Source organism: Littorina saxatilis, linkage group LG15, assembly GCF_037325665.1.
Source record: "Littorina saxatilis isolate snail1 linkage group LG15, US_GU_Lsax_2.0, whole genome shotgun sequence".
Classification (NCBI taxonomy): domain Eukaryota; kingdom Metazoa; phylum Mollusca; class Gastropoda; order Littorinimorpha; family Littorinidae; genus Littorina; species Littorina saxatilis.
In genome coordinates this window covers 29,925,982-29,953,686 of record NC_090259.1, presented here as the reverse complement: position 1 = coordinate 29,953,686, position 27,705 = coordinate 29,925,982, and the positions used below count along the sequence as shown (strand labels likewise).

At 41.8% G+C, this 27,705-nt stretch overlaps 2 protein-coding genes across 2 annotated transcripts in view; one reads left to right on the top strand and one right to left on the bottom strand.

Annotated features, from left to right (window-relative positions):
• The window catches only part of LOC138949041 (TRMT1-like protein), a 322,855-nt gene that overhangs the window by 74,495 nt on the left and 220,655 nt on the right, over positions 1-27,705 (bottom strand). The gene's annotated exons all lie outside the window — the stretch shown is intronic.
• The window catches only part of LOC138949044 (WAP four-disulfide core domain protein 2-like), a 30,692-nt gene continuing 20,011 nt past the window's right edge, over positions 17,025-27,705 (top strand). The window contains exon 1 of the mRNA XM_070320774.1: positions 17,025-17,502. Within this exon, the coding sequence (XP_070176875.1) occupies positions 17,467-17,502 (36 nt within the window). The 5' untranslated portion in view covers positions 17,025-17,466. The remainder of the gene's footprint in view (positions 17,503-27,705) is intronic.

Sequence of the window (27,705 nt, the reverse complement as noted above, 5' to 3'; positions counted from 1 at the left end):
CACACACAAAAAGAGATCCAATCAGAAGGCGAATTGCAAAAGTCTGCCAAACTTCACGCAATGGAAGGGCTTCGTGCAAAAGTTTTGAGTGCATTCAGTCAAATTCGAATTCGAAGATCAAAAATGGCGTGCAGCGGTACTGTCATCGAACTTCTGTTATATTTTGTGGATTCAAGCCAGACCAAAGCAGGCGGCGAGAATGCCTTCCTTGGTGGAAAGGTCAGGCTACGGGTCGGTCTTTCCGAAGACGAAATATCAAGGTATGTTGATCTATGTTGCTCTATGACTGTTCTGAATGTAGGCAAAGATCTTGAAATTTTTTCAAGATCTTTGAGTTTGAGTGAGATCATTGACATTGTCGACATTGCCACGTCCGGCTGTCACTCGCTCAGTGTGACCTCGACTGGCTCGAGATCAGTCAGCGTGTAGCCAAAACCGAAACTAGAAATGTGTTTTTCATCCCAGCAACGTGGACACGCTTAGCATAGATTCTAATTGTCGCTTCTTTGCATTAAGCTTGGATTTATTTTAGCGCCTGTAAACGTTAATATCAACAATGGGTTAAATTCAGAAACAATGGCGGGGAGACGTGCCAGTTTGGGTCACTTGATCCTCATGTCAAAGACGATCAAAGTCATGTTCGTTGGGGATTTTGTCAGGCATGCTATTTTTCCGGTAATTGCCGGAAATCCGATAAAGCCGTTTTCAAAATCCGGTAAAGTCAAATTTATTCCGGTGAAGTTGAAATATTTCCGCAAAAACGATCCGTGTGAATATCGCGCAACGCGACCGGGCGCCGGTCTCAATGAAGCCAGCGCACAGTAGTGTTGTTTTCGCCAGTTTGGAGGTGTGTTGAATGGTGGTGGGGGGAGGCTAAAATGGGATTTTTAACAAGATCACAACACTATTACAGCCCTGAAAATGATGCCCAGAATGCACCAGATTGCACAGATTTTAACCGTTTTTTGAACAAATTTCCGGGGGGGGCATGCCCCCGGACCCCCCTAGTTGGCTCGCCTGTTCGCAGGCTCAGGCTTGTGGCAATGGCACTGCGCGCTTCTTTCAGGTAAAACCATTTTTGGCCTGTAGCATTCCTGTTTGTTTTCCAAGGCCATGAAACCAGGCGATGGTGTAGCCTACATCAAATTGTATGGCAAAGTTGAAAATAAAGAATCCATCACACATACATGTACTTTAATTTCAATCCACCCAAGTTTTTGAGAAAATGGGTTTGCAAGATTTAGCTCTGGAAATGTGAAATTGTGCAAGTATAATATTCATGTGTGTGAGTGAGGGTGTGGGAGTTGAATGTGCATGAGTCGAGAGAGAGAGAGAGAGAGAGAGAGAGAGAGAGAGAGAGAGAGAGAGAGAGAGAGAGAGAGAGAGAGAGAGAGAGAGAGAGAAAACAATGAAAACAACATTCTTGTTACTGATTACAAATCATGATATGTATTTCTATGTGTGTATGACAGAGAATTAAAAAAAATAATAATAAAAAAGTGCAACAGTTCCAATAAATAGATCCAGAGGAGCGAATTACTGTGTGGTTGTGTTTACTTTGACACGTGCTTTCTGTACATGCAACTTTTACCGTGACCGTGATTTGCCACTGGTGTTCGTGATCGTGAAAACAAAAATCAAGGTAACTGTGATCGTGAAAGCTAATATTTCCCTTCCCGTGATCGTGATGATACCTCCCCTTTGGGGCCCTCTGTTCTGTGTCAGCGTCAGTGTGTGTGCGTGAATGCTTGCGTTCTGCGTGAGTGTGTGTGTGTGTGTGCTTTGTTGTTGCCACGAATGTCATTTTGTTAAACCAGACTGTCATTTGACCATTTTGCGACAAAACAAAATGACCCAAACACACCAGGTCAGGATGTTGGGTGCACTGAGGTCTGTCACTACAACTGAGAAGACGTTATTCACTACAAATCTTCCAAAACGTCATGTAGCACATGATTATTTTCATGTCACTGCCGCTTTGCACGCTGGTTAAGAGACTTCTGTCGGCGAGGTCGTCAGCCGGTGTCTTCTTCTTTTTCTTCTTCTTGGTTTAAACAAAATTGTATTCAGAATTTCTTCGCATGAACATTTCGAAATATTTTCTTCTTCTTCCTCGTTCGCTTCTTCACTCCTCCCCCGAAAGTGGCGTATGGCTGCCTGAATGGCGGGGTAAAAACGGCCATACACGTAAAAACCCACTCGTGCAAAAACATGGGTGAACGTGGGAGTTTCAGCCCATGAACGAAGAAGAAGAAGTTTCTTCACTCCGGGTCTTTGGGTGTTTTCTATTGACACTACCCGTCATAAGAACAAACCAGGCAGATTCGTTTGGGTTCAGATCGTTATCATCAGACTGATTATGGCAAACCAACTTAATTATAGGGCTTAAAGAACTACTTTCCCCCTACCGTAGGAATGCCAAAAAAGCTTGATTGTACATTAATTGCATATAATTATACAGTTTGTTTTGTTTGATTGTACTATACATGAGAAAGGGAAACACAGACAACGCCATTTTTCCGTTCACGCAGTGTGACAGAATATTATATTATTATTTTCAAGTCTTTCTGACATGTCGCATAACAGCATAACTAATGTTGCAAATAGATATACGTTGTTAGATATAACGTGTGTGTGTGTGTGTTTTTTTTTTTAATGCGTTAGCACAATGTCATTAAAGTTTGAAGGGACTGTGCCGAGCAGTTACTGAAATTTGTGTTCAAGGCACAGTAAGCCTCCCGTAAACCATCACAGATAATACTGTCAGGCTTTTACACACAGTACAAACACCCTTCCATTTGAACGCTCACCAAACAGGAACATCCTAGGTGCCCTCCATAAAGAGCGAGCAATTTTCAAAGAATTTATTTTTGCGTGGTTTATCTTACCCCTGAGCCATCGTGATCCGTGTGATCAAGTTTCCTTTTTTCACAATGTAGTCGTCAGTTAGTAATTTGAATGCGACTCACTGTGAACTTATCTGAAATTGCACGTTATTAAGTACCTCTAAGCACGAAACAAACGGCTGTGGTTCACAAGAACTCTAGCGATGGCTTTTGACTGTTCAGAGGAACTGGCGATAGGACTAAACCGAGAACCACGACCTTATGTGACCCTGCTTCCGGGCTTTTCTTTTTTCAAACTTTCAAAACTTCGAATTGTACTGATCTTGTCTTGATGAAAAAAGAATTCTTTTATGATTTAAGAATGTTTGTGTAACAAGCTGTCAATTTATTATTTAGATTTTAAAAGTTAGGTCTAGCGCCAAAACGCACCACGGTCCGATTGTCTCTGACACTCTCTCCGCAAAATTAATTCTTTGAAAATTGCTTGCTCTTTACGTGGGGCACCCAGGATGTTCCCGTTTGGTGAGCGTTCAAATGGAAGGGTGTTTGTACTGTGTGTAAAAGCCTGACAGTATCTGTGATGGTTTACAGGAGGCTTACTGTGCCTTTAAGTTTTGTTTTGTTTGTCTTTCATAACACACTAAAAATATCATGCAACCCCACTTTTTGCTGTTGTTTCTAGGAAGAATGATACCTACACCTTTTGGCACAAATAGCATTTTTGTCTAACGGCGAGAAAGGTAAACAATAGGCCTACGCCGGCATCTTAAAAAACGATTTTAAATTTTGAAATAAGTTCATTATTGGTATCAAAAGTGTTTGTCTATCTGTCCACTTAAAAGACCAGTGGGTCGACGTGCTGTAAATGTAACGTTTTGTTTTGTGTGTGGATAGGTTTGTTTGTTTGCTTAAAGGCACAGTAAGCCTCCCGTAAACCATCACAGAGCTCCCCGAGCGTCTAAATACAGTACAAGCATACTTCCATTTGAACGCTCACCGAACGGGAACATCCGGGCTGCTTTCTGTCGAGCGTGAGACATTTTCAAAGAATTTATTTTCGTAGACTTGTTCGTTAACAACAACGGCGCCTCGTTTTTGCGCTAGACCTAACTTTTAAAATCTAAATAATAAATTGACAGCTTGTTACACAAACATTCTTTAATCATAAAAGAATTCGTTTTTCATCAAGACAAGATCAGAACAATTCGAAGTTGTGAAAGTTTAAAAAAAAATAAAAGCCCAGAAGCAGTGTCACGCAAGGGTCGTAGCAGACGGTTTATCAGTGCAAATCGCCGTTCCTCTCAACAGTCAAAAGCCATCGCTAGAGTTCTTGTGAACCACAGCCGTTGTTTCGTGCATAAAAAACGTGCTATTGTAGATAAGCTCACATCGAGTCGCATTCATGACTAACTGACGACTGCATTGTGAAAAAGGAAAACTGGATCACACGGGTTCACGATGGCTCAGGGGTAAGATAAACCACGCAAAAATAAATTCTTTGAAAATTGTTCGCTCTTTACGGAGGGCACCTAGGATGTTCTCAATTGGTGAGTGTTTAAATGAAAGGGTGTTTGTTCTGTGTGTAAAAGCCTGACCGTATCTGTGATGGTTTACGGGAGGCTTACTCTGCCTTTAACGCCCAGCCGACCACGAAGGGCCATATCAGGGCGGTGCTGCTTTGACATATAACGTGCGCCACACACAAGACAGAAATCGCAGCACAGGCTTCATGTCTCACCCAGTCACATTATTCTGACACCGGACCAACCAGTCCTAGCACTAACCCCATAATGCCAGACGCCAGGCGGAGCAGCCACTAGATTGCCAATTTTAAAGTCTTAGGTATGACCCGGCCGGGGTTCGAACCCACAACCTCCCGATCACGGGGCGGACGCCTTACCACTAGGCCAACCGTGCCGGTTGTGTGGATAGGTACTCGATTGTACTTTTTGCTAACATGCTGTTTAATTTGTTGTGAAATTTGGTAGAATTAAACGAAACGAACTTTGGTTTTGTGAATTCTATTTTCTGAGGGTGTCTGTGTTTCCCATTCTCCTGTATAGACACTGCCTAATATAAAATCAAACTGCAACATTTGGTAGGGAAATGACGAGCGCAATGGCCTAGTGGATAAGACGCCAGCCTCCCAAGCGGAAAGTCGTGGGTTCGAATCCCGGCCGCGCCTGGATGGAGATGTTTCCGATCTCTCAGGTCAACTGACGTTCAGACCTGCTAGTGCCTTATCACCCTTCGTGTCTACACACAAGCACAAGACCAAGTACGCACGGAAAAGATCCTGTAATCCATGTCAGAGTTCGGTGTGTTATAGAAACAGGAAAATATCTATCATTCATCCCCCAGAAGCGGGGCATGGCTGGCTAAATGGCGGGGTAAAAACGGTCATACGCGTAAAAGCCGTGAGAGATGCAGCCCATGAACGAAGGAGAAGAAGGTAGGGGAATGACTGACTTTTCCAGTCCTATAACTGGATTATAGATCTTCACTCAAACGCATCTGGCTATTTCTTTTATGACGGGTAGTAAAGGAGAGTTATTTCCCGTCTTGTCTGCCGTTCACCGAGATCTTTTTTGTTTTTCTTTGTATAGTTGTCTGCTACCGGTATAGAATTAGCTGTATTTTGGAATATTTGTTTGGCTGGATTTTCACTCACAAAAGCCTTAAACAGGAAACTAGAAGTAAGTTGATTTCTATATGGCTATAAGCTACGACAGATGAATCATAACAATACTTATGCAGGTCAGAAAACTAATGTCCCATTAGGGCCTACAGCTTTGGTTATTTGATTGATTATGTGTGTGGGTTTGAGTGTTTGTGTGTGTGTCACGTTTTATAGTCAAATGAATGACCTAAAACGGTCAATTACTGCTAACTGACTCACCACACCACGATCCACTCTCGCAGTCACACACAAAAGTTAGAAACAACAAACGTACAAGTTCTAGACGTCTGTTTATATACACTAACTCTCCACCTCCCTCTTCTCGTGAAGCCAAAAGTGTTTTTACGACCAAGTCGTAAAGCAATAATAACTGACAAAAGCCAGTTAGAGTTTATGAAATAATAAGAACACGCTGAACCGTGTAAAGTTAGAAAACCCTTTGCTGTTCTGTAAAAAGTCTTAGCCTGTACAGGCGTTAACACTCCACGTTGTCACAACTCAAAGTTCTTCATAAAGGGTTAGAAAGATGACAAGGCGGGGGGGGGGGGGCGTTTACGCATGGGTGCACTCAACTCTCAGTCATAGCCAGGGTCCATTGGATGAAACGCAGTGGCGCAGTGGAGCATACAGGTGAAAGTCGCAGCAACAGCCGTAGAACAGCAACCGTACAGCAAAGGAACAGCAAGAGTGTAGCCCGTCTCCAGCAAAAGTGTAGTACGTCTCCAGCAATTAGGTAGCAACTGGGTAGCACTGGGTAGCAAACCTCCAGCAACCGTGTAGCAACAAGCTGAAACAGAGTAGTTGGTGCAGTGACCATGGCAACACTCCCCCTTTTACCACCTTTAAACATATCTAACTTCCCCCTTCAGCGAGCACGTGGTACCTGCAAGAATAGACTTTTAATAACAACTCAAGACATTTTCTCCTCCTCTCCATATCTGCAAAAACCATATACAGATTACAATTTAGCGTTAAAATGAGCAAGTTACACGCTATCATGGAGAAACACAACAGAGTTTACATTTCACAGACATTGACCGGTCACCAGCGTAAAGTAACGGCTAATTACCTCAACAGCTCGTAAAACGTAGCTCCCCCAAGCAAACCGCTTGAATAGAATAACTACCCAAGCAATCTTCTTTGATATATCCAAAGCATTCGATAGAGTTTGGCACCGGGGCTTATTGCATAAACTCGAGGCCGCTGGAATTAATGGGCCATTATTAAACTGGTTTACAGACTACCTAACAGATCGAAAGCAAGCAGTTGTATTAAAAGGCAGTAAATCAACTTATCTTCCAGTAGTAGCGGGAGTTCCTCAAGGTTCAGTGCTTGGACCCTTGCTCTTCCTAATTTATGTAAACGACATTGTACGTGATATAGAATCTACGATTAAGCTTTTTGCTGACGACACTAGCATGTACTTGTCTTTAGCCAATCACAACATCCGTGCCGAAATTTTAAACTCAGATCTTGAAAAAATTGTAAATTGGGCAGAAACATGGAAGGTAGCATTTAACCATGCAAAAACTGAATTGGTGAACTTTTGTACACAAAGAACCCCTGATATCGCAGATCTAAACTTTGGCAATACCATCCTTGAAAGTTCCCAAAATCACAAACACTTAGGAATAATAATACAAAACAACTGTAAATGGGATGAACATATAAAATCTCTTGTTGCAAAGTGCAGAACTCTCGTAGCTTGCTTGCGTACATACAAATATAGACTGAGCCGAAAATCATTGGAAATTATGTATAAATCCTTCATTCTACCACACTTTGATTATTGCGACATAATATGGGACAATTGTAGCAAAACCCTAGCAGATGAACTCGAACAGTTAAACCTAGATGCAATACGAACAATCATCGGAGCTGTCCGCGGAACCAGTCACTTTAAGCTTTACGGAGAATCTGGACTCCAATCATTATCTGAAAGGCGTAACCGTCATAAACTAACAATGTTCCATAAAATTACTCACGACAAGACCCCCCCATACCTACAAGCAGCACTCCCACCTCTCGTAGCAGCCAACAACCCCTACCACAGACGCCGCCCCTTAGAACGAAGTATACCCCCACATCGAACAGAAACGTACAAAACATCCTTTTTTCCTTCGACAACAGTACTCTGGAACCAACTACCTGAACAAATACAGTTAACCGACTCCCTCGGGGAATTTAAACATTACTTAACAAAAGACGACACACAAATTCCCGTTTACTTCTACAGTGGCAGTCGACAAACACAAATAATCCACACAAAAATGAGACTTAATATCAGCGATCTAAAGAAAGACTTAGTCGAGCGACACCTTGCGGAAAATAGCGTATGCGACTGTGGTGATGGAACAGAAACTGCAACACACTTCTTACTAGAATGCCGTTTACACTTAGCTGCAAGAAACAACACAATCAACAAACTAACCAACAACTTCATACACACAGATATTCTACTTCATGGAAACCCCTCCTTGCAAACAAAAATTAACAAAAAAATCTTTTTAACAGTGCAGGAATTTATTGGACAGTCCGGCCGTTTCGAACAGATAAACATGTAAAGTGAAAACAAAATCGATACGTCTACTCGTCTCTCTCTCTCTCTCTCTCTTTCTCTCTCTCTCTCTCTTTTTCTCTCTCTCTCTCTCTCTCACTCTCCCCCTCTCTCTCACTTTCCCCCTCCCTCCCTCCCTCTCTCCCTCCCTATCTCTTACTCGCTAACACCATCAATATTATATATGTATTCTAAAACTGATTTTTGTTTTGATGTACAATTTTCATTCAATTTTCTTTTCATGTTTACTTGCTTTTCATTTAAACTGTACCCTCCCCAATCACATAATTCACCTCCCCCTCCTTCCTTCCTTTACTGTCTTTCTTTATCATCATTATGCAACGTTCATTACGTTATTAATAGATTTGGTTTATTGAGACAAATTTTTCAGCCGTTACCGCCTTATGTTGTACTGTCATGCAGGAACACCACTATAAGCTTCTAGCTTGTTGCTGTTTCTGTGAACTTTGTATACATGTCATGATTGTAACCTTTGTTAAAATAAACTTATGTTTAAACCAAACCGCTTGAATATTTGGCTCCCGCTCGTCAGCGAAAATATATGTGTAGCCAAATCGTTCCGTCCTAAGCCTTCTGTGTATTGCACTAACACTAGAAGCCCGTTGGTAGACCTAAACCGGTCTTTCAACGCGTTGGAATCCTCCAAATCTTAGTCAACGGAATAAAACCCAGACCTCTCGTCTGTAAAGCTTGTGCAGAAAAGAAAGCTCGAAGGACTGGGAAGAAAGACTATGTGATCTCTCTGACCAATCAGCAATCGCCTGTCCCAGGACAAGTTATCTCCCTGACCAATCACTGGTCGCCTACTATACACAGGTATTGCATGCTCGAAACACGTGATTTTAACCGTGAGCGAAAAATCACCCCACGAGCTCGCACGGATTTCACGCCGGCAAAATCCTCGTGCATTTCGTGCTCGTCAACTTTTCCGCAATGCGGCAACCAGCACCGGAGCATTGCATTGCAATTTGGTCCGTCGCGATATAACCTTGAACGGTTGAAAACGACGTTAAACACCAAATAAAGAAAGAAAGAAAGAATTGCAATTTGGGAAAGGCGCCCCACAAAAAGTTCCTTTCCCACTCGTGTCACTGAAACCGTGACAGTGTGTGTGAGTGTGTGTGTGTGTGTGTATGTGTGTGTGTGTGTGTGTGCGTGCGTGCGTGTGTGTGTGTGTGTGTGTGTGTGTGCGTGTCTGTGTGTGTGTGCGTGTCTGTGTGTCTGTGTGTGTGCGTGTCTGTGTGTCTGTGTTTGTGCGTGTGTTTCTACTTGATTGTTTATGTAGTTGTTGTGACAAATGGATTTGTACATATTTTATTCTTTATAAACCTCGTAGCCCCGGAGAGTCATAAATAGACCACAGCTTTAATGTTTAGCATTTTCATTAAATGTGTGCAGCTTTGCTTGTCATACTTTCAATCTGCATAGTGTGGCCTGATTATTGTAAGCTCTGCTTTCATTGGTTACCTCGTTTGGAATTGACCAATGGAGGAGGAGGTTGCTATGGTCTGATTATTGTAAGCTCTGCTTTCATTGGTTACCTCGTTTGGAATTGACCAATGGAAGAGGAGGTTACTAAATTGGAGGAACTTTAGGTAGCCATGTTTGTTGTGTGAGTCAGAACATTCTCAATTGTCACTGAAGGAAAGTGTGTCTGTCCAAGTCTACACATCTGTAGAATGCTTCTCAACCAGCACTGAGGCCAACTGTATTTGCCTCATGCATTGACAAATCATGGTTGATTTATTGCTGTGATTACACAGGTATTTATTGATTTGTGTTTGTACAGTAGTCTTGATTGATGAAATGATTTTTGAGAATAATGTTGTGAATTGGATCAGAAGATGTGTGAGCTGTTGTCAGCCATTTTGGAAAAGAATGTTTGTATTTTCCTTTGTAATGTAGTATCTGGTAATTGGGCTGAAATGATATTGTAATAGCATAGGCTAGTTGATGGATGAATGTGGTATTATTGAGTAAGAGTGGAATTAATATTTTATGGGGAAGTTTGACTAAAATTGAGTGGTTGGAGTCAACATGGAAACTGAGTGGTTGAAAATCATGGAAAAGGATTTATGGATTCAACTTGGGAAGAAAGGATAAAACTTCAGTGTTCTTCAAGAGACTTATGATGGTATAAACTTTTTATACAGCACCCCGGTTGGAGCCAGGATGTCACTCCGTTGCGGGAAGAGATGAAGAGAACATCCCCTCCTTGTCATCACTGCACTGGAAGGACAGATGCAACGGCAAGGTTGAAACTCAGCGCAGGAGTTCTTGGGCCAGGTGGTAACCCACTCCATGTCTCACCATTACCGTGTATCTTCACTGGCGTGACATGGGCCAAGATTATGTACCCGCTGAACTGTAAGTAGCATGTGCGCTAAGAATCCACGGAGATAAACTTTGAGACAACTTTGAGGAACAGAATTTTCTCCACTCAACCACTCAACATATTATTATTCCCCAGTGAAAGCAACGGACTGTTTATTGTGTGTGAATCGCCATATGTATTTTGTGTGTATGATCTGAATATAGGTGCAAGGGCAAAGGGAGATAATTTGTTTACGTCTTTGTACCTAGCTTGAGTGTTGTGTGTGTGTGTAGTGTGAGTGAATTAGCAAACAGAGATAGAACATGAACTTTTGATAGAATATTTATTTACACACAGACACTTAATATTTATAACTTCAACAAATTTCAGCAAAACCCCCTCATAACAGTTGTTGTTTAGGAAAGGTTTCAACTTTGGAACGAAAATGTCAGACACCACTTTAAAATCTTCAAAAACTAATTAATAGAATGGTAATGTGACATGACCTGTCACTGCGCAACCGACTGTTCTTGTTTTTGTTCTTGTTATTGTTATTCTTCATCTTTTACTTCATATACCTTTCTCGCTTTTTTGTTTTTGATCTTCGAACATTGGCAGTCTATTTGTTTTGGAATTATATTGACGAGAAGTTAATAATTTATGCAATCTTCTTCTTCTTCTTCTTCAGCGTTCGACGGTTGTGTCCTTATAATATTAGGCCTGCTGATTGAATGAACTCGCAGATTCGGCGCAGGTCTTCATAGTTCGCCAAAGTTTTGTGTCGGGGGTTGTCCTGTCTCTGGCCAGGTCAGGTCGCGCAAGGGGGCAACCCAATCTTAGATTTTCAGTTGTTTGTTGTTTGTATGTATGTTCGACAGATTTTTGTTATTGCAAATTGGTCGAAGGCCAGTACAAAAACATCAATCACGCTTTAAATGCAAGTAGGCCTGATGGAGACACAACAGCGCTTGTTAAACACCAACATGATTCAACTGTTTTGTAAGATTGTTTACGTGCAAAACAAACCACAGACAGACACAACAACGCAGGAAAACGTGATTTTCACTTGCATACATGTGGCGTGATTGAAACATTTGGACTGTAAATCACTTTGATAATGGCGGGCTAAAAACGGCCATACACGTAAAAGCCGTGGGAGTTTCAGCCCATGAACGAACAAACAAACAAACAAACAAACTTTGATAATTACAGAGCTTTGTCTTTCTGCTACCGGTTTCCGGTCAGCATGTCTGCTTGATGTCATTTTACTGTCTGGTCTCTGTCTGACTTGTGGAAATGCAGTTAATGTAATCTTCAAATATTAAAGGTACCTTACAGCCAGAGTTTGCATGACATTTTGGTCAAAAAACGTGTTTTGGGTTCTCAGCATTTTAAGGTACTTTAAACACTATAGAATCATTGAGCGGTGTAAGTTGTGTCGTCATCATTCTCTTCCTTGCAGTAAAGCGATTATTTAAAAAGTGATTTATTAACATTTGAGATCATTGTGAGCACTCTTGACGCTGTTTTATCAGAATCAGTTCTTGAACACCAGTGCTGTCATGGAAAATACTCATTTTCTAGACTCTTCCTAATTTTTTCCAGTTGTTTTTTGTATTTTCGCCAGAAATCCCATGCCGTCTCTGTGTGATAACATAGAGAAGTATATTGAAAGAATTACCGAGAGGGCTCCAAAGGGGGGGTATCATCACGATCACGGGAAGGGAAATTGTAGCTTTCACGATCACAGTTACCTTGATTTTTGTTTTCACGATCACGAACACCTTGACGAATAGAGGATCATAGAGTGATACAGCTGTGAAAAATGTACGTTGAAAATAAAATGCTTTGCAATAATGCCCATCACGATCACGAAAACAAATGACGATCACGATCACGAGACTTGATTTTTTTGTCATCACGGATCACGGGCAAAGTCCCATCACGATCACAGAAATGGAAATTTCGGCAATCACGGTCACAGAAAGGTCAAAAATCGCCAATCACGATCACGATTTAAAACCCTTTAGGGCCCTCTACCGAGGATGCTGTTTTTATATGTTATACTCTTACTTTCTCCCAAGCGCAAGACAAATTCTTCTATGAAAATTGAAGCCAATAAAATTTGAGTTGAGTTGAGTTGAGTTGAGTTGGAATGATGTAAACAAATTCTGTCTAAGTACCAAAAAACTTGCCTTATTTCCGAAATTGATTTTGTGTCTATAATATCGACCCAGGTAATACAAGTAATCTGTTCTTATGAAGAAAATGCTCTGTTTTGGCAAGGTGGGACCTGTTCAGAGTGAAATAAAACAAACTTGAAAATTCTATTTGTATTATTCTTGAAGATGAAAGTTCCACAATAACTAATTGCAAAAAGCGTCAATTCTGAACCATAAACCATGCGAATATTACTTTTTAGGATTTTTTTCATGTGCGCATTTGTTGTTGTGCTTACGTGAACGGTGTGAAGAGGGACAATGCAGGATCTGGTAGGTCAGAACAATGTGTGTATTGGATTGTGACTCTCCTCAACTCGGCAGGTCCCCAGGTGGCGATAAGGAAACGGCCCCCAGATGTGGGGGCCAGCTGCGAATATAGAATAAGCAGTCCCGGACCAACTCAGCGGTGAACTATAGCGGTGTCTCTACCAGGACGGGGTGGGTTGGCAGATGGCACTGACTACCCTATAAAATGCCCTACGTGTCCGATGACGGTTACACCATGCTAGTAAGAGCCGCATTAAAAGCTCTAGCCCCGGGGTGGGACCCCCTGGTAAGAAATCCCCAATGTGTTCCCAGGGTTAGGTTTTTGAGCCAGGAACCCCGAAAGAACCTAAGGGGTGAAGTCGGAGGATCTGGGCAAACAGGCGCACCTTAACCAACCATGGATCCACGCAAATCGCAAAAGCGAACAACAAGAAGGATTGTGACTGTGTGCATGTGCGATTGTTTGTGTGTGTGTGTGTGTGTGTGTATGTATGTGTGTGTGTGTGTGTGTGTGTGTGTATGTATGTGTGTGTGTTTGTGTGTGTGTATGTGTGTGTGTGTGTGTGTGTGTATAAGGAGATACTGTGTGACTGTATGTGTGTGTATGTGTGTGTGAGTGTGTGTGTGTGTGAAAGTGTGTATGTGTGTGTGCGCGCGCGCGCGCGTGTGTGTGTCTGTGTCTGTGTCTGTGTGTGTGTGTATGTTTCAGAATGTGAAAGAGAAGATGACGTATTTCAACGATCTCTCTCTCTCTCTCTCTCTCTCTCTCTCTCTCTCTCTCTCTCTCTCTCTCTCTCTCTCTCTCTCTCTCTCTCTCTCTCTCTCTCTCTCTTTCTCTCTCAGCAGTATCTCTCTCTCTCTCTCTCTCTCTAACTCTCACCCCACCCCCACCCCTTCATATTGATTTCCGTTTAACGTCTCTTACACTCACTTTTCTTTATCCCCCCTCCCCCCTCCCCCGTGTATCTATCTCTATCTCGCTCTCTCTCTCTCTCTCTCGCTCTCTCTCGCTCTCGCTCTCTCTCTCTCTCTCTCTCTCTCTCGCTCTCTCTCTCGCTCTCTCTCTCTCGCTCTCACTCTCTCTCTCTCGCTCACTCTCTCTCTCGCTCTCTAACTCTCTCTCTCTCTCTCTCAGTCTCTATATCCCCAAAGTTGGTCACAAGACAGTAAAGTACCGCTCCTTTACTAAATTTAACAAGAACGCCTTTCTTGTAGACTTAGGTAATTCTTCTCTCTCTGATGTTTATAATTATACGGATCCTGATCGATGATGCAATAACACACTGGATAAATGTCTTTACAGAAATATACGATAAACATGCCCCGTGGAGAATTAAGAGAGTCAAGCAAATAGTAAAACCTAAATGGTTTGATACTGAATTACAAGATGCTATTGGCCATCGTGATTTCTTAAAATCAGTTGGCAAGGAAGCGGAGTATAGAGAACAGAGAAATAAAGTAAACTCACTTAAACGAACAAAAAAGATCAAGTACTTTCATGACCTAACGTCATCAAAGCAAAATTCAAAGAATATATGAAAAGCAATAAATGAACTTACAAATAAAACGATTGCCAGTCATTCAAGTTGTGTTAAGGACATATCCCCTGATGATTTAAACACGCATTTTTCTAAAATAGCTGAAAAAGTTATTACAAATGACAAATCCAATTTGAACAATTTGAAAGTGTTAGAAGAATATTGTGAGTCGAAACAAGTTTCAAGTCAAGCAAATATTCCTCTACTTACAGTACCTGAAGTTTTTTACGCACTTACACACCTTAAGCAAACAGGCTCCCGGGGAATCGACGGCCTCGATGGTAGGATTCTTAAATTGTCAGCCCCTGTAATTTCTGAAACACTCACTTACCTTTATAATCTTTGTTTAGACAAAAATTATTTCCCAGTCGCCCTGAAACAGGCTAAAGTCATTCCTCTGTTTAAATCAGGTGACAAAAAAGACCCATCAAACTATAGGCCAATTTCAATATTGTCTGTTTTATCAAAACCACTTGAAAAACACATTAACAAACATATTCTAACGCATCTTAACCAAAACAATTTACTTCACCCTAAACAATCGGGTTTTAGAGCTAACCATTCCTGCCATACTGCCTTAGTTTCTCTTGTTGATCAATGGCTGGAGAAATTAAACGACAATGAATTCTGTGGTGCCATCTTTGTTGATTTTGCTAAAGCCTTTGACGTTATTGATCACACGTTATTACTGAGAAAATTCGCATTGTATAGCGTCGGAATCGAAACTGTCAAACTTATTAGTTCATTTCTCACTGGCAGACAACAAACTGTACTAACAAACGCCTCGGCGTCGAGCATGCAAGAAGTAAAATACGGTGTACCACAAGGATCGGTTTTAGGACCCCTCCTCTTCTCTATATACATTAATGACCTCCCCCTACATATTCAAAATGTATGTGAACTTTTTGCAGATGACACCACAATTCACTCCAGCAACACAAATTTAACTCGCTTATCAGAATCACTTCAAAGGAGTTTAAACCAGTTGACAGAGTGGACTGAACTAAACCATATGTCTCTTAACCCAAAGAAAACCAAATATATGGTCATAGCAACAAGACAGAAACGCCAGAATATTTGTTCAGCTGGTCCTGCTTTAATGATAGATGGTGAAATAGTGGAAAAAGTCGACCATCACAAACTGCTGGGTGTTAATATCGATAACAACTTGTCTTGGTCAACCCACATAGAGCAACTTAGTAAAGTGGTGTCAAAGGAAGTGTATCTCTTATCTAGAATTAAACACTTTCTGAACTGCCACGTACACCAGAAAGTTATTCTTCATTGCTCATATTCAATTTGTTATTGATTACGCATCCACTCTATGGGACTCAGCAAGTGAAAATTCCATAAAACCACTTAGCAGATTACATAAAAGAGCGCTAAAAGTAGTATTACTAAAGCACACTACCCTCACAGAGTTAGACTACATACATTTAGGGATCTTACCTCTAAAGTCAAGACTGCTTTTTAACAAAGGAATCTTTATGCATAAAATTATATCCGAAACTCTACCCCAAACCATTTGTTCAAAGTTCTCTTTGAAGAATTCACACCACCTTATGAAATTTAACACTCCTCTTCCTAGGATAGACTTATTTAAGTCTAGTCTAGTTTATTCAGGTGGCCGTCTCTGGAACGCTCTTCCGAATGCCTTACGGGAAGCTACCAGCACAGATTCTTTCAAAAACAAATATATATCCCATTTAATGAAAATAGTATATTCTTGATTGTTATGTCCTTTGGGACACAGTCACTCACTTTTGATTTATAGTTTTGTTCACGAAATTATGATGTTCTGCATACTATCCATTGTCTTGCAGAGTTGAAGTACTACTGCATAGTATTCTGACTCAGTCTAATTGACTTGCAAATTTTTGCTTTGCACCTTGTCATGAACATTTATAAACTACAATGTTTCATATAATGCACTTATGTACATAAACTTATACTGTTTTACTAATTATGTAAGTATGTAGTAGTAGTTATTATAGTAGATTTAGTCCCTCTTTAGGGCGAGGGCCAGATGCAAAAAAGTATACCAATGCTTATTCTGTTACCCTCGTAAAATAAAGAATTGTCATTGTCATTGTCATTGTCTCTCTCTTTCTAACTCTCTCTCTCTCAGTCTCTCTCTCTCTCAGTCTCTCTCTCTCAGTCTCTCTCTCTAACTCTCTCTCTCTGTCTCTCTCTCGCTCTCTCTCTCTCTAACTATCTCTCTCTCAGTCTCTCTCTCTCAGTCTCTCTCTCTCTCACTCATCATGTTCCCCCCCTCTCTCACTCATCCTCCCCCTCTCTCTCTTTCTCCCTCCCTCTTTCACTCTCTCAGCGGCATCCCCTCTCTCTCTCTGCGACCCCCCCCCCACCCCCCACCCCCACTTTCTCTCTATGTGCATGTCCATACTTGTTCACTCAGCATCCGTCGAGCACGTCTACCGACCACCTATTTTTACACGCGCACTCGAGTGACCCTTCCACCCTCGGGAAACATCAGGCGACATGCGGCAATCTCGTGGGTACCCGCTATTTAAGTTGCAGGTAGCGGGCTCCAATGGTCAGACTCTGGCCAGCTACTTGTTCCGTAAGGTCAGCTCCGGGCAATCCATCGTAGATTTTTTGTAATCCTGAAAAGCTGTTTTGCTGTCTGGAACTAGGCAAAATTGCTTGTCCCAGCGTTTTCACGAAAATCAGACCTATACTTTTTTTGTCGAGCTACAGAAACATTGACTTATCCGTGTCTTCAGGTTAACTAACAGTCTGTTAACTTTGCTTCTGACAAAAAGTGCAAACTTCTGCTATAGTTTGCTCTTTGACAACCCAGTGTATTACACAAATCGTCTGCTTCCGTTGAAAGAGTGTTACTTTGTAATCTCGTATATCCACCGAAGCAGCTATATCTCAACTTTGACAACTGCCGTTGGCGAAAGAAAGGTAGTTTTTTTCTTGTAAATTACATAGTGCTGGGCAATATTTCTCCATTGGTGGCCGTTCTTCCTTCAAGAATTCTGAAGACCTCGCAAGATGTACACGACGCGCACACTTTTCTTTGCATGGATGGTGAGTAATCATTTCAATTTGTTTGCTCGTTTTTCTGTCTTTAAACCTGTTTGTGTTTTTGTTTCTGTTTTTTGTTTTTTGTGTTCATTTTTGGGGTGGTTATTTCAGTTATTTTTTCTTTTGTTGCTGTATTGTTGGTTTTTCATAGTTTATTGGCCAATAGTTGTTGTTTTTTTGCTTTGTCGTTCTGGTTCTTTCCATCTCTAGTTTTTCTTTTCCTCCAGGATTTCTTTCTCTTGCTGTCTTTGACTTATTTCTTTCTTTCTGTCTGTTTTTCTGTTCGCCGTTTTTGTCCTCTTTGTATACCTGTTCTCTTTTCATCCGATCCTCTTTCGCCTTTTTTCTCTCTCTCTGTTATAGCGATTGGACATGCCTGCAAAACATATGCTTTGTTCTGCATACAAAAAAGGTACCGCGAATCAATTGTCTGGAATGACTCTTGGCGTCATGCTTGCAATGTCTGCGACTTCCATTATGCTAGTTTTACACTGATCACGGATCCTTTCAGAATCACCCTTGCCCGTTGTTGGGACAAACTTTCTCAGCCCGTGGTTGTGTAAAATTTAAACATCGTGTTGTGAAAGAATATCAACAATGAACTGTTCGATGAATATAGAATTCCTCGGGCAGGTGCGAATGCTAAAAAAAAATCCATCGTAATGCATCTAAACATTACAAACGTGTACCGATTTTGTTTGGAAAGGATTCTTAAAATGAATCGAGTTACCTGGGCAGGTGCAAATGCTCAAGAACTAACATCATAATTCCTTCAGAAGATCACTTGCATTGCATATGGTCACCGCATTTCTCTGTTTTCTAATACGTTTGATGTGAGTACTAAAACCATTTTAGGTTGCGTACGTGTCACAACTTTGATGGAATCTTTTCTTGTTTTACGTGTAAAATACAAAATAGATTTTTAAAATGTGTGTATTAAGGAGGTCGTTTTCGTTTGATCGTTGGTATTATTTTCCGAGACTATATCGTCTTCTTCATTCACGTTGAATAACTAATAACAGCTATATAACAGCTATTGTGTTTTCAGCGTAGCAATAGGGTCCGATATTTAGACGAGACAAGTATAATGCCGACGAGTCGAAGACGAGTCGCATTATACTTGTTCGAGTCTAAATATCGGACCCTATTGCTACGCTGAAAACACAATAGCGATTATATAGCTGTTATGACCTTGATTTGTTGTTCCAAACTCAGTTACAAAATGACAGTTTTTGCGTCGATGCGTTGATCTCAGGTTTTGATTGCAGACAAACTTCTTACGCGCATCATGTTCGCGCAGACATGCACACCGCTACACGCTTTCTGACTTTGTAAGAAAAACTGACTCCAAGTGCATTCGACTTCACAACACAGTTAATGAAACAGCCTTTTAAGTTGTCAGTGTATGCTGTTGTCGATAGAAACATCGCCGTGGTACAGATGGGTGAACCGGAATCATGCGTCGGCCATTTTTCTCAATATGCTTTTGGATATTGAGTAAACTGGCCGACTTCTGCCGCATTATGCTTTGATGATCGGAAGAGACCATCCAATCACAGCCCCCGAATTCCCCCACGTGTTCATCAGAATAGCTATATAAGGTACTAAAAAGGTCCATTTCTAGAATGTTTGATTAAACACGTTACTTTAAAGTCAATTTGAATGTATTTCTTTAATTCAATTTGTACGTTATCATTGATAAATCCTCTTTTTTCTATTTTTTTTGTTATTCTCTATTTTAAAAAGTTGGAAGTGTCTCTGTTTCAATCAAAAAGTCAGTCTCTGAAATGCCATGCAGTAGGCGTGACGTTGTCACCTAGATACGTGTTCAAAAAGCACAATGCCAAAGCGATCGGCTATAGTATTTCAATCACAGCATGACTTAAAGCCAAACATCCGTCTCGAGGAGACCAAGCCTAATTATAGTAGAAAGCAACATAGAGCTAGATTTAGCGTTACCAGCACGAGAAACTAGAGATACATCTGTCGCGCGCCGAGCATTTTGATAGACAATGAATGAGTGATATATTGAGTAAAAAATTCCATCTCACACGGCAGAAATTAATATGTAAAGCGCTTAGAGAACGTCAAGCGCTATATAAATCTCCCATATAAATAAATAAACAATATAAACAAATTGTACATAATTATCCTCACTTCGATGACCACATCTCTCTTCGTGGACAAACATGAAATTTTTTAGATTTTTCATACCAGGCGTTGTTCGAAAATATCTCTGTCGGGTTTTCATTGGTTGTGAAAGAATAAATACTCTTGCGTTTTTTAAGCAAACAAAAACAAAAAAAAAACAAGTCGCGTAAGGCGAAATTACTACATTTGGTCAAGCTGTCGAACTCACAAAATGAAACTGAACGCACTGCATTTTTTCACCAAGACCGTATAGCAGCGTCAGTCACCCGCTCGTGGAAAAGGCAGTGAAATTGACAAGCCAGTATAGCGCAGTAGTGGTTGCGATGAGCAGGATAGCACGCTTTTCTGTATCTCTATTCTTTTTAACTTTTTGAGCTTTTTTTTTTTTTTTATCCAAACATGACATATCTAAATGTTTTTGGAAGAAGGAACCGACAAGGAATAAGATGAAATCTCGAAGAAAATTTGATTTTTGTATGTTTTTCTTCACCAATAGTCGTTGTTCGAAAATATCTCTGTCGGGTTTGTATGGACGCTGAAGATGAAGAAGAAGTCTACTAATGTACAGTATTTAGAATCTTGTGCTATCAGAACCTGTACATATATAATTATATGTATGTATTGGGGGGTACTTAGGCAGGAGGAAAATAGCTCCAAAACAACCAAAGAATACTAGCCAACAATGTATTTGATGGCTGATTGATCATAGAATGATTACTCTAAATGACATCCGAGACACCCAGTTGAAAACAATTCCAGTCACAAGAAAGCAAAAGCGAAGAGAGGAGAAGTGTTGGATCAACCAGAAAGTTGGAAGATGCAAACAGGAACAGAGACAACGATCTTGTTTAAAGCAAACAGTTAGGGGGAATAGGGAATTGGTGCGGGGGGGGGGGGGAAGGGGGGGTTGGAGGAGAAAAAAACTTTGCGAGAGTAGTCTCGCCCTTTTACGGAAAACAGACGCACAGACAGAGAGTGAGGAACAGAGTCTGTCTGTCTGTCTGTGTCTGTCTGTGTCTGTCTGTCTGTCTGTCTGTCTGTCTGTGTCTGTCTGTCAGTTCTTTTGTCTGTCTGTCTCTCTCTCTGTCTCTGTCTGCCTGTCTGTCTGTCTGCCTCTCTCTCTCTCTCAGGCTCTCTCTCTCCCTCTCTCTCTTTCTCTGTCTCTCTTTCTCTTTCTCTCTCTCTCTCTCTCTCTCTCTCTCTCTCTCTCTCTCTCTCTCTCTCTCTCTCTCTCTCTCTCTCTCTAGCACCCCCACTCCTTAACTGAAGACACTTAAACGCCCACTACACACAGCCATTAGTACCCACTGCTCTTCTTCGAGTAGACGGACATCCACACGTGCGTTATGCGATTGAAATGATTTGTCACCGGAACAAATCATTCCTTTTTTCTGCTCCTCCTCCTCCTACGCTTCCTTCTCCTTATAAATAGGATGAACCTTACAATCTAACAGGGGGAAGGGGGGGGGGTACAGTCTCATTGTACCAAGATGGGGATGGGGAAGGGGGTGGGCGAGGGGAAGTCGGGGATGGACATTACTTTCAGATTAAAGTCTGAAATAGCCACGTGTCAAATTAGCCTCAATGTGCATTACATCCTGTGCACTCGGAAGCTTTGTCAGGAAGAGTTAAAGCTTGTTTATAATACTCCACTTTTACCTTGTTGCTAAAGTGAGAGCGGTTGAGGGGGTGGGGTGGGTAGTAGTTTGTGTGTGTGGGGGGGGATATTGTCTTGAAGGATTCGCATGCTAAGTTTAATAAAGATATACCGGCCCCCGTAGCGCAGTGGTTAGCGCATCGGGCTGCGGGCCGGGAGGTCGTGGGTTCGAATCCCATCAGGGTCATGTTGGTTTTTCGGGCTACGGTCGGCTCCTACCCAGAGTGGAAGTGCTATGGTTCCTATGGGAAGGCTGGAATCACACAGCCGAGTGTCATTCACTTAACGAATGCGACTTTGAGGGTGCTCAGGTTAACCTGACCAACACCGCAGGTGCGGCAGTTCTCGGGCCTGGTTGACACCAGGATATATTATGACAGTAAGCGTAGAGTGCTGCCCTGTCACGTAGTCTCAAACCAAATTGGAAATCCATAGCATCATCATTATAATCCTCATCTCATTAATCATTCAAAATTATAAAATGTCCTTGCTCTTGTGGCCCTTCATGCCCGGAGCTCTCATGGTGACCCTGTTCCATCCTTCCCTGAATAGTACTTCTGCTGTCAGTCTTCAACGTGTGACGTTCTGGGGGTTCGACGGAGGGACGTGGTGGCGGTCTGCTCTCTGGAGGGGACGCTCACTCAGTCTGGCTCCGCGACTTAGCAGTCAATGTCGTTTGTAGGGGGCATAGTAGGTAGTGGGCTGAGTCCGTTAGCTCGGGACAGACCCACTACTGAACACCGTCGAAGTGACTCAGCAGAAGTGCAGTGTCAACTTCCGAGGGTAGCCTACCGCAGCGACCCGACATCCCTCCCTGGGGCGTCTGTAAAATCGACAGGTCTGGCAGCGGAACGAAATTCAGATGTGGACGGAGCAGCGAATGCAGGGACGGGGCGGAGTGAGAGTACACCGGAACAAGGACAGGTGTAGGGGACAACAACAAAAAAGTTTAATAAAGATCTTTGGTGTCGTTTTCTGGGAATTGTTGTGCACGCTCGTGCAAACGCAAGCACACACACACACACACTCTGACCCCGTCTCGATTAATAGTCTATCACACAAAAATCTAGTCAAATATTGACAAAATGTAAAAAAGACCCCAAAACAAATGTCAGGGAGTGTTTAGGCCCAAAAAAAAAGGTCTGTTTACGGTAACATAGGCCAAAAAAATAGGGTCGGTAGGTCGGGATTTTTTTTCCAAAAAACCATATTTTTATGTTATTTTGCCAAAAAAACCAAGATTTTTTTTTCTTTTTTTTTCTTTTTTTTTTCCCGCCCCCAAATGCCAAAAAAAAGTCCAGGGTCGCGCGAAAAAAATAGGGTCGGTCGGGTTACCGTAAACAGACCTATTTTTATTTTGGCCTAATATTTATATGAAATACAATCAGCCATACACCTGATACGCAGGCTAATGTTTCGCTTTAATGTACATTCCATCTTGTGTAAACGATCAAATTATACACAATCACAGATTTTTTAAGGCTGTTAAATATAATAGTAGCTTTTCTCCACGTGGGCACGTACATATCTTGTGCGTGTATATGTCATGGCTGAGATCGGAACCTGGATAGATTCCGAATCTAGCTGGATAGAATCAGAACTCTGATCTCAACTGGCTGGGATCAGAATTCCGTTCTCAACCAGAAGTTCAGTGGATAGAATCAGAATTCTAATTTAATCAGGCTGAGATTGGAATTCCGATTCTATCCACAAGATTGCCGGATGGTTCGCAAAATGTGCCAAAAGTGGGGTTTGTTTTTTTTAGAAATGAAAATAAAGTGTTAGGGTCGGCGGGAAAAATTAGGGTCGGTCGGGTTACCCTAAACCAACATATTTTTTTATTTGGCCTAAGAGGTAGTGATCAGGAGCTGGACTGGGTTTTTGTATGGCAAGGTTTGTGCTTTTAGGTGCATATATGCATTTGAAAAACTGTACTTAAATGTCAAAGATTTACAAAGAGTGCAGGTCAGTAAGTGGAAAGAACAAACACACCCCTCCAGTTTTTCTTGTATGCAAACAGCAAACAAATAAACATTATAACTTTTAACGAGTACAAACCCTTTTGGAGAAAGATTTGAACAAGTCCATCATTGCAGACTGCGTATTGGTATGAGTGATTTGAATTTTGATTTATGTCAGCGGCACCTCAAGGATTGCCCCAAATGAGATTGCGGTTACCCAAGAGTGACTGCTGAACACTATTTGTCCATTGTATAGAGATGTACGATTATTGTCAATTGATATTTTGATAGCTGATTATAAGTTTATTGAAATATTATTGAAAGGCATCCCGCAATATTCCCGGAATGTCAATCAGACCATATTCATAACTGTACAACTACAAGAATTTATTAGACAAACAGGCAGGTTCCGTTAAATGAGCCTTTGCATTTTATTCATTATATTTATTTGACAGTCATGAAACATATGCTGCCTGACCAACTGTTCTTCGTAATCTCTGTCTCGTGTATTTTGTCCTTGTTTCGACTTATTGACTATGCCTCGATCTTTGTGTAATTTAGTGACATTTTTGCCGATCACAAAATGTATTAACTTTGCGTGTGTGTCTTCTGTGCATTTAATTTAATACTATTGTGACGTGACCCACTCTTCCCAAATATCTGGCGCTCCAAGTCTTCTTCATCCTCTTCTTTTTCCCTTATGCTTATCTCTGTTCTCTCGTGCCCCGTGTCTTTTTTACACCCCCGGTATAGGGGTGTGTATAGGTTTCACTCGATGTGTTTGTGTGTTTGTGGCGGTGTTTGTGTTCGCAAGTAGATCTCAAGAATGAACGGGCCGATCGTCACCAAACTTGGTGAACAGGTTCTATACATTCCTGAGACGGTCCTTACAAAAATTGGGACCAGTCAAACACACGGTTAGGGAGTTATTGGTGGATTAAAATTATACAACGACTTATAGACGGACACCCCCGTTGGTCAAAGGGAAATAACCATTCTCACTGCCACCAACTGAGAAGGTTATTTCCCTTCCCTTTGACGGGGGTGTTTTTCCTATCAGAGGAATTTCTTGTTTCTTCTTTTTTCCCCCCACCTTCTGTACTACCACCCCCTACCTTTTCTGATTGTTTGCGTATCAGTTTTTTTGTGTGTATGTTATCGTTGCCTGAAATGAGTAAATGTATTTAGTCCACCATCATGTTAACCTTTGTTATGTACATACCAGGATTACTTAAAATAAGCATTATATGCTTGAGTTAGTTATCCTATCAACCATGTATTGTTTTTGTCATGATAATAATTGAATACAGTTTTGTTTAAACCAGTAGACAACCCCTATTTTTGAACTTGCACGCATTCGGCTTCCTCGAGTGCGTATGTGTAATGGGAAAACATAAAAACGATCATTATTTTTAAATGCCGCCGATTCCCCACCAAAATTAACCCAAATATGTCTGCAACTTCGGTATAACGAGCGCACAAGTAACGTGGACCAAAAACGCGGTCAGTATTTTCAAACTCCGCCAAAATTTCATACCAAAAACGAACAAAAATATCCCTACACTTCAGAATTAAGAGTGCATTATAGGAAATGGGTGGAAAACGCGTTCATCCCGCCACTTGGTCACATACCAAAAATGAACACCCTGAATGCTTGGTGTGCTGAGTAGGAATTCTGTTGATAATTTCATTTCTTTATATATAATTCATACAAATTAAATCCCGCTGGACACAGAGAGCGCCCAGGCTGTTCATTTTTGTTATGTGACCAAGTGGAGGGATGGTCTTATCCCGTGTGTACAGTCGAATCTGCCCTGGCGACCGACCACCTCTTGATAACGATCACCTGCCCATTACGACCAACCCTTAGAGATCCCAACGAAGTTATTTCCTATTCACCTTTCCATAACGAACACCTGTCTATAGGGGTTCTGTTTCTTGGTGCCTAGGGTGGTCGTTATAGCCATGTTCGATTGTAATAGCATGGCTAGATCTGAAACGGGGATGAGTGTGCCTTTGAACCACTGCCAATGTCCACACCAGAATGGCGTTTACGAAGTGCATAGACTGACTAGAAAGAAGTTTGCTTTTCAGAAATAGTCACCTAAAATTAAAGTTAAGACCTTTCGTGAGTGAGTGTCTTAAAGATAGATTTTTGTGTGTGGATTTTTTGGGTGTTTTTTCAGAGTGCTAACTATATATTGTTTTTGTTAGATGGATAAATTACATAGAGGGTCTACTCAAAATGAACGATGTTCGGAACTGGACAACCCGGTCAGAAGTTTGATGGGCTGTGGGAGAGTTGCGCCCTTTACAAACAGTGATGGCAAACAATAACACTACTTAGATCAGCCAGACGATTGTGACCGTCACATAAACAAATGAGTTCCGTTGTTCATTTGGCGTAGTGTCTGCTGGATAGGATGCTCTTTTTTTCTCTAAAAATAATGTGCACATCCGAGCTAACAAATCATCGCCCCCACGATCGCTAATTGTTTGTAGTGATCAGTGCCCGCGTGTTACCATCAGGCGAAAGCAAAGATTTATGTATAGGCAACCCACACCCAGAGAAAGAGAGGGTGAGAGAAATACAGACAGTCGACTGACTGACAGAAATACAGACAGTCAGACAGACAGACAGACAGAGGCAGAGAGAGAGAGAGAGAGAGAGAGAGAGAGACAGAGACAGAGACAGAGACAGAGAGAGAGACAGAGAGAGAGAAGCAAAAGTTATGTACAAACAACCTTCACCCAGAGACAGAGGGGGTGAGTGAAACAGACAGACAGAGGGGGTGAGTGAAACAGACAGACAGACAGACAGACAAACAGAAAGACAAAGCGATCACAAGGGTGAGAGAAACAAAGAGAGATACAGACAAAGAGAGAGACAAATGAAGGATATGAGACAGAGAGGATGTGTGTGTGTCTTTCTTATTGAATGTGTGTGGTGTTTGTGTGTTGGTGTTCATGTGTTGGTGTGTTTGTGTGTCCTCGGTGAAAGAGATAGAGAGAGAGAGATGTAAGGTGAGAGGGAGAGAGAGAGTTATCGTGCGTGCATGCGTGCATGCGTGCGTGCGTGCGTTTATGTGTGCAATCCACGGCGTGTGCAATTCCCAGTCATGTACGCGCGCACCTGCGGCTAACCACTACATCCCTCATAGACATAGTGGTCACAGTAACCATGGCCTTGGACTTTGCCCTGTCATCCCCTGGTCACGTACAGATTCACGTGGTGAGTCCAGGGTCCACTTTGGCTGTGTCATTCTGCTATGACGCAACGCTGGTCAGACTTCGAACAGCTGATCGTGATATTGATTGATTGACCAGTACAAACACTTCAGGTGTCAATTCCGCTGCTGCTGGCGCAGTAGTGCGTGCTAGCTGATGTACCCGTTACCGCTTCATTGGTGTTGCAAGGGAATGTGTGGTGAATATTCGACAAGGGCAGCGGCACCGGGGAGCAAGGTTGTGTTTGTCCCCCTCCCTCATCCACCCCCCTCTCCCCCCGAAGAAAAACCCATCGGGCTTGTCTGTTCCGTTATAGCAAAACTTCCATAAAATGAATGTCTCTTGCGTCACGATTCTTAGAAGCAAGCAATCAACACACACACACATACACACACACACACACACACACACACACACACACACACAAACACACACGCATGCACAGACACAGACACACACACACACACAAACACACACACACACACTCACAAACACGCACACACACACAAGCATGCACACACACACACACACACACACGCGCACACACACACACACACACACACACACACACACACACACACACCACATGACGATTAGCCATAGAGTCAACATTAAAATCGGGGTTACTTGTTTCATAACAGCAAACGATCCACACAATGGCGGCATTTGCTATGTTTTCATTCTCACTAATTGATACAAATAACATGATTAGCTATGGCGTTTCACATACTCCCCTGGACTTTCATGCAGTTTGTATTTCTGGACAATGTGGCGGTCTCCGGATGTGACGTTATAGACAGGAAATGACGAATAAAAAATGTCGATGGTAGTACGTGTGAACACAGTTTTAGCAAACGAAGGTCACAAACCGACTGGATTTACCCAAGATTCTAATGAAAGTGTAATCAAAAAGAGAGAGAGAGAGACAGACAGACGGACAGACAGACAGACAGACAGACAGACGGACAGGCAGACAGACAGACAGACGGACAGGCAGACAGGCAGAGAGGCAGGCATAGAGAGACAGACAGAGACAGAGAAACGAACAGATGTTGTACTGAACTATATATATATTTTAATAGAAGAATAATAATAATAATAATAACTGGACATTTTTAAGTGCCTAACCTATGGCTCTAGGCCCTTTACAAAAGAACATACTTCTTCTTCTTGTCGATCACTCAGATGGAAACGCCGGTTCTCCGCGCA